Genomic DNA, 12,615 nt, shown 5'->3' with positions numbered 1-12,615 from the left:
AGTGTTAAGAGCTGGGCTAGGACTAATAAACCAGCAGGGCCGCGAGGATTCGATATGTTGATGTTTTCCACATTGAGTATGATTTGACTGAACTTCTTTAAGACATCTAGTAACTTCATCAGTTCACTTTCTTCCCAATCAAGGTTCAGGAAAAACACATCTTTAGCTTGCAACACAATGCCAGATAGTCCATACTTTCTGGGTTGATTAGCTTCGTTGATATCAAACATTCTCCAAATAGGGGTGGATTTGAATACATAGTTGCATCTGCCACTTATAAACTTCCAGAGAAGCTTTTCTTGCTCTGAGCCTAACTTATTGTACAGCCCCGTCGAACCAACTCGAGCTGTTTAAGCCCATATCCATTAAAAGATGACGTAGAATCTTGGTCAGCAGATCTGCTACCCGAATGAGGTTTACCGTCCATGCCAGATTTGTTAGTTTGGGGATTGCTTGATTGAGTTCTTGAAGTAGAGGGCTCTGGATCGGTGGGCTCCTGCTTACTTTCACTTTCACTTTTGACTTTCATGTTTTTAGACCTATCATCGAGTTGGGCTAGCACTCCTTCAATTATCCTAGATATGTTGTCGGGGCTTTTGGGTTCATCATGTTTCAATAATTGATCTATCACTGGATCTATAACTTGAGTTATATCGTCCCGGTCTAACATATCAATCTTAGGTACCATTTTCTTTAGTTCTTCTATCATGATCATTTTGATTCGGCTTTTTAATTCATGGGAATTGTATCGGACACCTATTGCGATTAGACCATTGACAAGTATGTTTCTTTTTGAACCGGGGGATTGATTTTGTGGGTCCATTGCGTCACTCTTAATTTGTTTTAGTTGTTGTGCTATATTTGTTAGCTTACCTAGGCTCTCTATTCGCGATTCCTCTGACATCTGGGTATTCTTGCATCCAGATAACCATTGTTCCATTTGTTGGGTAGCTATATTAATACTTTTCTGTATTACTTCTTCTCTGACTAGTAGAGATAGTAACTCAATCTTCTCCTGTCTGAGTCTCTCTATTGATTTGTCAGAGAAGCTGCAATCGCTTTGGGTTGAGTTCATGTTCTCAGAAGCCTCATGTTTTTCTTCCTTGAGGTTCTGTTGGCACTGCTTTATTGCATTTATTCGTTTTGATCGATTCTCGCTTAAGATTCTCAGCTCTTTTATTGCATTGGTTATCTCAGCAGAAACCGATTCTACTTGACTATCTAGATTTAACAGGATCCTTTTAAATATACCAAACAACCACATCTTATCTGACTTCCTATCAGAACTACACCAGACACAACACAATCCAATAACCAAGCAAACTACTTGATAAACATTCAAAGAGTATCTATTCATGCCTTTGTTCATTTTACAAGTTGCTATCTCACATTTTATTTATAGACTATACTATATCAATATCAAAAATATTCTAGTCTTAGCCAAGCAAATTCTCTAAATTAGTAGAATATCAACAAGACTTACTTTCTAAGTATGTCTATTCAATACTAACCCAATACCAAACCAATACGACCACTACTTAGCTCCCAACAATACTAACCTAATGTTTTGCCAGCTAATTACGCCTTGCAACTTTAATAGAGTCAATCTGCTTTGACTAATTTAGTTTTACATATCTACCCTACAATTCAATATGACGTCATCCTCACACAACCATATTTATTTAACAAATCACATCGGTACTCGTCTCAAGGAAGGTCGTTAATAGAGTACGCATTGGCCAATGAACCATATCCAACCCAACCAAACACTATCTAAGTTATAAAAGCTTATCTAAAACTCTCGAGTAAGTATAGTAGAATAAAATATAGCACAGTCCGTTTCTAAATCTACCCTTAGGAATGAAAGATTGTATTCCTGGTCCTAGAGACAGAAAGGAGACTCATTTGGTACTTTGGCTCAATAAAGATAATTTCAAAGTCTCGCCTGCTGAGGGCTTTTGTATTTCAAACTGGGCGAGTTTCATACTCGGCGTGCCACACTAAATGCCAATCCAAATCAACAGCATAATATTCACTTTAGTTGAATCAATAGATCAAATTTTAGTATGAATCGAGTCAAAAGTAAACGGGGATCTCTTTTAACCATAATTATGATTGTTTCTGCAGCCATTAGCATCTTGATGTTCTTCTTTTGGTTTACTGGACTGATTATTGCCATTACAGTCACTGGAGCTAGTTGTTTGGCCAATATTATCTATGAGTTTTACAGCCAAGGCAAACAACTTAAACAGACCAATGTGCAAGGAGTTAGAGTTGCTAGTTCACATAGCCCAATACTAGCCCAAACAACAAGTAATCCCTAACTAATTCCGATTGGATCGTATGAATAGAGCAGTGATGAGTTTAGACTATCGATAGCGATCGACCAGTTAATAAAGATCTTTCGGTGTTATGTGTCATTAGAGAAACTCAATTCTCAAAACGTCTTATTTATCCACCACTAATCCGATTCGATTTATTGTTATCTAAAGGATGACTAGTGCCTAACAAGACCCGCATGCTTATCTTGTTTAAACCCGTTTGTTTCGAGTTAAGCATTTCTGGTAAGCGGATATCCTTCACGTATTTCAATCTTCCCAACTCAACTCAATACCAACCCAACCCAACCCAACTCAATAGGAACAGTTTAGTTGCCTGAAGCTGCAGCAGGGACTTCGGAGGGCGATTGAATGGGTTTGCCTGAGAAAAGTCTAGAGATAAGCTCGGTTAGATGCCGATCGCTAATTTCGTCCAGATCACCATACTTTTTGGCTATTTCACGGACCTCCTTTTTGAACTCGGCAATGACAGTTTTACGATGCTTGTTAGGTAGAATGTACGACTCGGCTACTGCTGAAAAGGTTTCCACACATCTAAGCAGAAAGACGATTCGATTGCCTTCCTTTTTAGGACTTTCTACGCTCTTCAAAAGCAGAGCTCTTAACTGGGTTAGTATTTGAGTCAACAACTCTTGCTCAGGCACAATATCAGTGGCTCCGGCCTTTTTCAAAAGATGATTGGAATTATCCAGTAGAATCAGTCCTTTGAGTTTTGAAAAGAGCTTACTCTTCTCCTGGGCAATCATGCGTAAGGCCTTAAGAATCGGCTGCCTCTTCTTGGACCATTTCTCAAAAGTACGCGGATGCGCATCAATTGCTTGAATAATGGCTAGCATGTCCACTAAAGACTCGTCCTGCATAGTTCTTTCGTTAGGAGCAGCTGCAGCATAGTGTGATTCCGCTTCAGAGAAGAGGATCTTCGTGTGCCGTTTCAGAATTTCCATAATGTTATCCTCAGGAGTTTGACTGCCCGTTAAGTAGCGATGGTTTATCTGGTAGAAGTTACCCAATTTAATCATAGCAATAACCCGTAAATGCGGATCATCCATTGATTTAGTTATCTGGTAGCATTTAGTTGTAACCTGCTTTTTGATCTCCTTATCAATAATCCCATGTACTACATCCATTATAGCATGTTTCTCCTTATGCGGGTACCCTTCTTCAGCCAAGCTATCTATTTGGTGCACTAAACACTCACCTGTCCACTCCTCCTCTAAAGCCAAAGGCACTGCCCGCTTCTCAATATATTCCTGCACGACCTCCACAAACAATACGCCTTTCTTCTTCGGATGCACCAAGTACTCCCTCCATCCTTCTTTAGGCCCAACCAACGATCGCTCCAACCGTTTCCTAGCCCCAGCATCCAGCAATCTTTCTATTTTATCTATCTTCTTTTCAGCCTTACCCACTAATTCCTTAATTACATCCGATTCCGCATACTTAGCCAACTTCTTCACAATCTTCTCCAATCCCAACAAATGATCCCGACTTTCCAATAAGGACCCACTTCGTTTCAGCAAGATTCGTCCCTCCTCAATCATTCCTAATAATCCAATTACCTTATCCAATCTTTCAACCGTAGTTTGGTTTTGAAATTCCAACACACGTTCTTTCGGTCTCTCCACCGGCATTGCCATCTTAATCCGTACATAAGCCTCCTTACACCGCTCACTAACTCCATCCCCACCTCCTACAGCCATAACCAAACAAACCCAATCCCAATCAAATAAACCCAACTCAACATAATACATCAAAAGCTCAACATAATATCAACTTAACTCAACTAAACTTAACTAAACCCAACACCAACCTAACCCAATACTAACTCAGCACCAACTCAACACAACACCAACTAAACTTAACTAAACTCAACACCAACTCAACTCAACTCAACACAACATCAACACCAACTTAACCTAACCCAATACTAACTCAATACTAACCCAATTCAATACATTTATTTCTGGGATATCAACATAATGGCACAGATAAGCGAAAACACAGCTGGTAACTCCATTGTTGAGTTCATCACCAAGTAAGAAATAAACATATGCTTATTCCCACTCAGCTGAACAATACTCTCCTTATTTGAAGCACCAATACTCATCCCTGTAAAGAGAGATGCCACCCCATAGATAACTCCAGCTGCTAATAACAACCCTGCCTCATGATATCCCATACTACTCTCTATCTTACCAATTGCCATCACCGAAATAATCATAGCATACATAAAGACCGCCGATGAAAGTAAGACTGGGAGATATGCTTTAGTTAAAATATCATTAGATCGATGCGATACCATTGCTGCCGCAGATGCCGCCTTAACTGATCCGATTGTAGCACCAGCCGCACTCAAAATAATCATTAAAGATAGGCCTAAAACAGCCATAATAAAAGGAATTGCCTCAATATTCAAAGCTTGAAATTCAGATGACATAATAACTAAAACAAATATTTTATATAAGCTCATTCGGCTGATTAGCCGTTATGAAATCTAGATACTCAAAGTCCACCTTAGGATCAAAAGACTTCCTTAATAAAGCACTAGTTAAGTATTGTTCGTCTTGGTTATATAGTAAAGTAAATGGAACCTTATGTGCATTGATTAAACGCAAAGTACTAGGATGACAAACATAAGGAGATAAGCCCAGGGTGGGAATAAAAGGATAGAGAAGTTGGTGAAGACGTTTTCTTCTATAAAACACAAACCGTTCTGTAGTAATCCAAATTCTTATCTTAGGAGATCCTATCATTTCCTTCACTTGATTACGAGGAACATGTTCATCCGCAATGAATATCCCAGTTAAACCCAATAGAGCTGACTCTTCTAAAGTCTTCTTAAGAGCACTAGCTGCTAAGGCATCTTTAACTACAACTAGTAAACGAGTAACACTATCGGGTAAAGTAGAGATGTAATGAGCAGCTACTTGAATAGGGTCTTTCTGAGCACCATTAAGAATCTTTAGAGGATACTTGTAAGACTTAGTAGGTTTAGCCGATCGACCCATTATAACTTGCATCTCATGACCAAACTGCCGACCTAAACCAAGTACTTCTGGTGTAGGTAGATTAGTACACATAATGAACTGCTTTCTCTCTTCACCACTACTTAAGTACTTAAGATTCATTTCCTGCCGCTTAGAAGGAGTAGCATCTTGAATGATTTGTAAAGACTCAGTTAGGCCTTTGATGTTCTGAGCTTGCATAAGATCGGCTTCCAGAAGAAAGACTGTTTCTGCACTAGAGAGGAAAGAGTAAACTCCCATTTCTATTTTGGCCTTACGTTCAAAACCTTCTAACTCTGCTTCATTCTTGATAAGATATTGAGAACTATCTATCTTATTGTTATCTAAATCAACTAAGGCCTTAGTCGTACTAATAATTACTTCGGCTCCAAATAAGCTACGCTCAGTAAAATGATCTTCAACTCGACCTAAGCCAATGATAAAGTCATCTCCAGGATTACCCCAAAAAGACTGATCTGTTTCCATATCTTCAGTCAGCTCAGAAGACTTACCCAATACTAACCTTCTAACTAGTTCTTCCACTAGTCCTATATTGGGTACTAGCACTACTATACGACAGCGATTAAGAGCAGTAATTGTACGCGGATTATCATAAGCAGATAGCCGACACTTCTTAACCGTTGGACTAGTATCTTTTTTAATCTCTTTAACAGTCCGATTGGACTTTCCCGTTAAAATCCATTGGGTTAGACCCTCTAAATATTCAGATCGCTTAAACCCCCCCAAAACCAAACATTTAGTTGAAACCCCTACCGAAACGAATATCCGATCCATTCCGCCAAATTTTTCGCTTCTTTTGTCTTATCAATTGGTTTGACTTGGTTTTAGACTGAGATAGTGCTAGATAGTGATAGTTTGTTTTGAATTTAGTCAATTTATTATTTGGTTGATTATCTTTAATTTTGATAGTTGTAAAAGTTGTGATTAAGTTGAGTTAAGATTAAGTTGAGTTGGGTTGGGTTGAGTTGAGTTTAGTGTGGACTGGATGAGAAGTGATTAAGATGGGATGGAGAGTGGTGTGGTGTAGTGTGGTGTAGTGTGACCTTCTTTTGCTGGTCTGTCTTCTATACACACTTTGCAATCTAAGTGGCTCCTTTAGTATAGTGGTGAGTACGACACGTTGTGGCCGTGTAGACCTGAGTTCGATTCTCGGAGGGAGCACTTCTCTTTTTGATATCAAAGATAGTGCGCTGTTTTATAGGCCAATAAGAACTACCCCTTACTATGTACGCACCGCCAGCTTTCATTGAAGAGGAAATCTCTACTGAGACGGGCAGCATTGTCTTGAAAGTCTTTTTAGATAAGGATCTCCGCCATCTTCATGTTTTCGCTATCCAAGCTGGAACTCTTCGTGATTACAGTTCTAATCTCAAATCAGCCATTAAGTCACTAGCTAAGTTCAAAAAGCTCAATGTAATCTGCTATCTTGCCTCTAACACCAACCTCGACATTCTCACAGGCCAACTCAACCGCAAGCTCACCATCCTCCTAGGCCTGACCAACAACAACCCTATCAACTAACTCCTAGCAACATAATCCGATTGTAATACATTTCAACTCAATCTAATCCAACCCAATCTAATCCAACTCAACTCAACCCAAATCACAACAAATCACAACCCAATCTAAATTTAACAACAATTTACTATTACCTCAACTTAATCACAACTTAACTTAATTCAATACTAACTCAACTCAACCCAATCCTAACCCAACCCAATCACAACCCCACTCAATCTTAATCTAAGTTGTTTGCTAAATTTTACATGGATGGCCCCCGCTTCTCTAAGCTTAAGTCTGCTTTTGAAAAGATGCTTGATCAAATCTTCCAAGAAACAGATAGTCTGCCCATCTCTGCCAAAGAGGAAATTCAATCGCAATTCACTCAAATCCTTCTTAAGTACTCCCTGCCCTCTAAACTCAATGAACTAGATGCCAGACTCGAACGGCCCACCCCATTTTATGACGTCACCAACGAATCAGAAATAGAGAAGATTCTTACTTCTTATCTTCATTTACCCATCTCTCAATTTCTTAATGCTATCTCTACAGAAGAACTCAAAATCAAAAGAGAGATAAGTAAGTGCCAAGAAGCCGAGACAGAACAGGACAAAGAAATAGCAGACCTTACCACTCAGATCATTGCCTGGGCAGATAGAGTTAAGACTTCTATCCATGCGATCCGGCGGCACGCCCAATAAATCTATATGTTTTTTGCTTTCACATGAACTTTGTTGGGAGAGTCTTTAACTCAGTTTCCGATTTATACAAAGATATTAACCCAAGTCAATTATGTGGGGCAAATGACGTAATTGTAATTAGAACCAGAAAAGGCTTGGAATCAACTGGATTCTATGCTAGATTTGGTGATGTCCGATCTTTTAACAACTCGAAAGAAGTCATTCTGACGGTCAATGACAAGGTTGTCAATGTTGAGACGCGTTTGGACAAAGATGGCAATCTCTTCTTTTCTCTGCATAGTAGTCCGCGTTGTGAAGTTGAGATTCTTGATTACAGTACGGCCTCGGGCCATCGCACTATTAAAGGCTTAATTGAGTCCAGTGGTAATTATGCTTATTTATTGGCTAATCACGAAGCACTAGCTGAAGCCTTAATTGGCCGGCGGTTTATCTTCTCTGAGTGCTTACATAAGCAAATAGTCCCTCCTGGGAAAATCATAGATACGTTTAATGCCAATCAAACCCATAACTTTTTAGGGGGTGATACGGTTGTAGTTGGTCTTTATAAAACAGTAGCTAGTAATCCTGATTTCTTGATGTCCTTTTCACTCTTCTCTGAGTTGTACTTCTGCTTGGAAAGAAGAGCAGCTCGAGATGAAAGTAAGACAACCACTGGGAAGTACTTGATCAAGCACCTACTGCGCAAACGGGCCAAGCCTAAACAGAACCAGAGTAGTACTGAGAAACAAGTCTTTCTGCCTGAAACTCATTTACAAGAAATGAACTTACGGCCTGGTCCTAATAAGTGTGTTTATCGTCTTTCAGGCACTCATATTGTTTTGACTTGTACTATCTATCTTTGGGATGAGAATGATAAGATTGTTATTTCTGATATTGATGGAACAATTACTAAAAGTGACTTAATTGGGTATATTTATGGAGCGATGGGCCGAGATTGGACCCATGCCGGTATTGCTCCCTTATACACTAAGATCCAAGAGAATGGCTACCAGATAGTTTATTTATCTTCCCGACCAATCGGACATATTGGACTAACTCGGGCCTACTTAGAAAGAGTAGAACAAGATGGGGCACGTTTACCCACAGGTCCAGTTATTCTCTTCCCAGGCCGGCTTCTTTCAGCCATCTACCGGGAAGTAGTTATCGGACCAGAAGAACATAAAATAACAATTATCTCAGAGATCAAAAGCTTGTTGAAAACCGGCGAAGTCTTTGCCGGATTTGGTAACAAAGAAAGTGACCGAACGGCTTATGAACTCTGTGAAATAGATCCAGGCCGGATTTTCATTGTCAATCCTCTAGGAGAGATCTCAACCGGTAAAAATGGCCTAGTCAAACTAACCCATCAAACACTTCTGCATATGGTAGATGGCGTCTTCCCAGCTGTAAACACTCTTATATGGGGAGTGCCTCAAATGTATCGTGGAGTAACATGGTGGAACAGTGCTTCACCTGAGGAATAGATAAATCTTGCTGGTTTGTTTTTGTAACATGACCGAGACTGAGAAGCGAATACAAAGTCCCGTACAGGCCTTCAAAGAAACAACTCTTCCTGAAGAGGAAAAGACCAACCGAGTGGCCGAACTAGCCAGACAATTAGAAAAGACTCTTGATGTAAATCACTTTCTGAACACTCGTTTTAATCGGCACAATCATTCATTATGTGAGAGATTGCGCAAGGAGCGAGAGGCCGCGAAGAAGGAAGAGTAGGATTGAGGTGGGTTTGAGTTGAGGTGGGGTTGGGTTGGGGTTAGGATTTAGTTGGGATAAGATAAGATCTGTGTTTTGATTTGTTTTGGGTTAGTATTTAGATGGGTATTTAGATGAGTAATTAGATAAGCAACTAGATAAGTAATTAGTCTTTTTTGTTTGGCTTATCTTGAATTTTGAATTTTGAATTTTGGTTTAACTTAAAATTGGGTTAGTATTAGGTTAAGTTAGTGTTTGTTTAATGATTTGCTTATTCTGATTATTTCTACTGATAGGACAAGTGGGAGATAGTCGTATTTCATTAAAGACTAGTTAGTATTTCTTTTGATTATATTTAGATAGCATTACTTAAATGGTTACTGGGATATTGCTTAATGTGGGTGAGTATGAGGGATTACGTGAGTATGCTGGGGATGTGTTTCATACAAGGTGAAGAACTCTTTGATGGTGACGCGTGGTATTTGAAGGGAATAAGCTAGATCACCGGGATAGTGGATGGGGTAGTAGACGGGGAAGGTTTGAAGAGGTTCGATTGAGACTAGGCCGAGGGCTTTGAGAATAGCTGAACTAAGCAGAAGGACTAAGCGCTCGGGTTGGGGTTCGGCTTCGATTAGAGTTAGAGTTTGCTTGTTGCCAGGGAGGGCTAGGGAGAAGTAGGGTGAGTTTTGGCCGGACTCAAACAAAGTATCGGCAAGACGTTCAAGACGGCAGGGAGTAATAAGAATAAAGGATCTTTGGACATGGCCTTCTTTGGAAAGAGCAGATAAGTGCTCGGATAGTTCAATGGTTGAAGTGGGACAGGAGTGCTGTTCTAAATGCCAATTGGCAATTTCAAGAGGCGCAAAGACGGGATGGAGGTGGTAGTAGTGTTTAGGACTGCATTTAGTGAGGGCATAATTGAGAGCAGTCTCAACAATGGAGAAGACTTCTCTAACTTTGTCAAAGACGTCCATTTCATGTCTAGCATACTGGTCTGCTACAGGAGTGGAGAGGTATATGTCGATGGGGATATTAGCTACATCAAGTGGATAAACAAGTGGACGGTCCTTAGGAATAGAGTAGGGGCCGTGGGTCGGGCGGACGGAGTAACGGGGTTGGTTGTACGTGCAACCAACTGAGATACCCATAAGAATAACAAGCAGGAATAGCATTCCGAACGCCTGGCAATGACTTAAGTATTAAGTGCTGAAACAATTCATTATCTGTCTAATATAACACCATTTCATATCACACTCTGGCCACCAATAAGATTGCCTTAAATTGAGATTGCGTTAAGTTAAGTTAACGTCAAGTCGGATTAAGTTGGCATTGGATTGGGTTAGATTGGGTTACAGTTAAGTTGATTTGGTCTTGAATGTAGTAGTTAGAATACCCATCCAATAATTCAATCTACTAACCCAATACGAACCTAATACCAATCTAATACCAATCTAATATTAACAAGTTTGATATTAATGCTATCGTGACCTAGGGAGAGATACCCTCAGAGCTAGTAGTACAGAAGCAAAGAAATAGTAATGACTAGTTGTTTATTTGGTGGCTTTGTAAATGCCCGATTCGGGCTTCTTAGAGGGTTTAGTGGGGGAGTTGCTGTCAGTTTTTGGGGGATTCTTTTGCAGGGCCAAGCGGAGATTGATAAAGTCTTTAATGTACTTTCGAGCAATATCTAGTTGCATGGAAGTTTTGATTGCTTCAAAATCATGCCGTTTTTTCATCTTATCAATTGTTTTGGTTATCATTTCGTAAAGACGTTCGTCATCTTCAATTGTTCCCTGCTTCTTAATTAGTGCTAGCATTTCATTGACATTTAAGTCCTGATTGGTTGAGCCATGGCCGGGCTCTTTGCCAAGCATGTTCTCAAGTGCCTCAATGGAAGGAGCCCGGGGAAGGCCGGACCTATCCATTTGTGGTGAGCCTGTTGAACTGCTTGATGGTGAAGATGGATCAGAAAACTGGTACGCATTACTGGTTAGGCTAGTATTAGGAAGACTTGTTGTTTCGGCCTGGCCAGTTTGGGCGGATGTTTCGGTATTAGCTGGAATGCGGCCGCCCAGGACCGCAACTCTTTTAGCCTTATTGGCTTTAGAAGTACGCAAAGACATTGGCATGTCCTGGGTCATCAGAGTAGCACTTGGTTCTGGTTTAGCTTCAGTATTTTCTGACGTCTTCTTACTCCCTTCAAAAGGTGACTGCAGAAGTGAGCAGATACTAAGCTTCTCTTTCAATGAATCCAACAATCCCGTAGATTTAGGTTTCGATTGTGAATGAGATGCGTTGGATTTAGATTGCGATTGCGATGCGTTTGATTTAGGCTGCGAATGAGATGTGTTCGATTTAGGCTGCGATCGTTGTGATTGAGATGAATTGGGTTTAGATTGAAATGATAAGGAAGTAGAAGACTGAGCTTGAGTAGCCCCATTCGGCCGCATAAAAGTGTTCATTTGGGTACTTGATGAAGCAGAAGCAGCATAAGCACTTTGAAGGGCTCGGCTTATCTCAATATTTGAATTGGGTATTTGATTCGGCGCACATGATGAAGTCGTATCTGAAGAATCATTATAGGCCTCACACGGAGACAAAGACGAGCTTGAAGACATTCTTTCCAAATACTCTAAATACTCATTAGATCTTTTTGAATCTAATTGAGCCTTTTCTTTATCTTGAGTGATTTTCAAAAGAGTCTCTATCTTACTTTTGATTTCTAAAATCTCCGATTTTTGTTCCTCTTCTATCTTCCGTCTTAGCATTTGTTCTTGTCTAGACTCTTTCTTATCTATCTCATTCCTAATCCGACCCAAACTCTTTTCTGTTCTTTCTTGGCCACGCAAATCATGAGCTGTTTTAGCGTTCACTTTATCCGTGTAAGTTCTTTCTAAATGGGCAAACGACTGACCAAGTCTGTCTTTCAGGCTCCACATATTCATTGCTTGGGTTTGTCTTGGTATTAAAGACGTGTTTCAGAACCAACAAATAAGGACCAGTCTTGAGTTGTTATTGCATTAGCTTAGCATTTAGTTAGTAGTTAGATAAGATTTAGATAAGATTTAGTTAGCAGTTAGATAAGGTCTAGTTAGTATTTAGATAAGATCTAGTTAGTATTTAGATAAGAGTTAGTGTAATGTTGTCATACGATCATAATCCCACTCCAATGATCAATCTGATAAGCCACTCACTACTTAGCATACACTGCTTAGTACTAATACTAAGCCAATACTAACACCATCTTATTCCAACACACCCTTATTTACTCAATAAATAGTACCCACCCTTATCACAAGGAATATCTTATTGGGTTAGCATTTAGTTAGTAGTTAGTTAGTAGTTAGATAATATTTAGAT

General features: G+C 39.8%; 10 protein-coding genes across 10 annotated transcripts; 4 read left to right on the top strand and 6 right to left on the bottom strand.

The window, feature by feature from the left end:
• Window positions 1–310: 310 nt before the first annotated feature.
• Window positions 311–1,357, bottom strand: NEHOM01_1486 (uncharacterized protein; the record flags this gene model as incomplete). Its single annotated transcript, XM_051490364.1, has 1 exon — window positions 311–1,357. The coding sequence occupies one exon, from the start codon at window positions 1,355–1,357 to the stop codon at window positions 311–313; it is 1,047 nt and encodes a 348-aa protein (XP_051346324.1).
• A 1,290-nt stretch (window positions 1,358–2,647) lies between these two features.
• Window positions 2,648–4,039, bottom strand: NEHOM01_1485 (uncharacterized protein; the record flags this gene model as incomplete). The annotated part of the gene is made up of 1 exon (XM_051490363.1): window positions 2,648–4,039. The coding sequence occupies one exon, from the start codon at window positions 4,037–4,039 to the stop codon at window positions 2,648–2,650; it is 1,392 nt and encodes a 463-aa protein (XP_051346323.1).
• A 257-nt stretch (window positions 4,040–4,296) lies between these two features.
• On the bottom strand, window positions 4,297–4,776 carry NEHOM01_1484 (V-type H+-transporting ATPase 16kDa proteolipid subunit; the record flags this gene model as incomplete). The annotated part of the gene is made up of 1 exon (XM_051490362.1): window positions 4,297–4,776. One exon carries the CDS (start codon window positions 4,774–4,776, stop codon window positions 4,297–4,299), a length of 480 nt encoding a protein of 159 aa, XP_051346322.1.
• A 19-nt stretch (window positions 4,777–4,795) lies between these two features.
• On the bottom strand, window positions 4,796–6,139 carry NEHOM01_1483 (uncharacterized protein; the record flags this gene model as incomplete). The annotated part of the gene is made up of 1 exon (XM_051490361.1): window positions 4,796–6,139. The coding sequence occupies one exon, from the start codon at window positions 6,137–6,139 to the stop codon at window positions 4,796–4,798; it is 1,344 nt and encodes a 447-aa protein (XP_051346321.1).
• A 450-nt stretch (window positions 6,140–6,589) lies between these two features.
• On the top strand, window positions 6,590–6,886 carry NEHOM01_1448 (uncharacterized protein; the record flags this gene model as incomplete). Its single annotated transcript, XM_051490326.1, has 1 exon — window positions 6,590–6,886. One exon carries the CDS (start codon window positions 6,590–6,592, stop codon window positions 6,884–6,886), a length of 297 nt encoding a protein of 98 aa, XP_051346286.1.
• Window positions 6,887–7,131: 245 nt separating this feature from the next.
• Window positions 7,132–7,566, top strand: NEHOM01_1482 (uncharacterized protein; the record flags this gene model as incomplete). Its single annotated transcript, XM_051490360.1, has 1 exon — window positions 7,132–7,566. The coding sequence occupies one exon, from the start codon at window positions 7,132–7,134 to the stop codon at window positions 7,564–7,566; it is 435 nt and encodes a 144-aa protein (XP_051346320.1).
• Window positions 7,567–7,589: 23 nt separating this feature from the next.
• On the top strand, window positions 7,590–9,029 carry NEHOM01_1481 (phosphatidate phosphatase LPIN; the record flags this gene model as incomplete). Its single annotated transcript, XM_051490359.1, has 1 exon — window positions 7,590–9,029. One exon carries the CDS (start codon window positions 7,590–7,592, stop codon window positions 9,027–9,029), a length of 1,440 nt encoding a protein of 479 aa, XP_051346319.1.
• A 28-nt stretch (window positions 9,030–9,057) lies between these two features.
• NEHOM01_1447 (uncharacterized protein) lies at window positions 9,058–9,276 on the top strand (the record flags this gene model as incomplete). The annotated part of the gene is made up of 1 exon (XM_051490325.1): window positions 9,058–9,276. One exon carries the CDS (start codon window positions 9,058–9,060, stop codon window positions 9,274–9,276), a length of 219 nt encoding a protein of 72 aa, XP_051346285.1.
• Window positions 9,277–9,647: 371 nt separating this feature from the next.
• On the bottom strand, window positions 9,648–10,427 carry NEHOM01_1480 (uncharacterized protein; the record flags this gene model as incomplete). Its single annotated transcript, XM_051490358.1, has 1 exon — window positions 9,648–10,427. The coding sequence occupies one exon, from the start codon at window positions 10,425–10,427 to the stop codon at window positions 9,648–9,650; it is 780 nt and encodes a 259-aa protein (XP_051346318.1).
• A 378-nt stretch (window positions 10,428–10,805) lies between these two features.
• Window positions 10,806–12,200, bottom strand: NEHOM01_1479 (uncharacterized protein; the record flags this gene model as incomplete). The annotated part of the gene is made up of 1 exon (XM_051490357.1): window positions 10,806–12,200. The coding sequence occupies one exon, from the start codon at window positions 12,198–12,200 to the stop codon at window positions 10,806–10,808; it is 1,395 nt and encodes a 464-aa protein (XP_051346317.1).
• Between the last annotated feature and the right edge of the window lie 415 nt (window positions 12,201–12,615).

Source organism: Nematocida homosporus (genome assembly GCF_024244095.1).
Source record: "Nematocida homosporus strain JUm1504 chromosome Unknown 4470, whole genome shotgun sequence".
NCBI classification, from domain to species: Eukaryota; Fungi; Microsporidia; genus Nematocida; species Nematocida homosporus.
The sequence above is the reverse complement of the archived record's forward strand: the minus strand, read 5'-3'. Positions and strand labels throughout refer to the sequence as shown.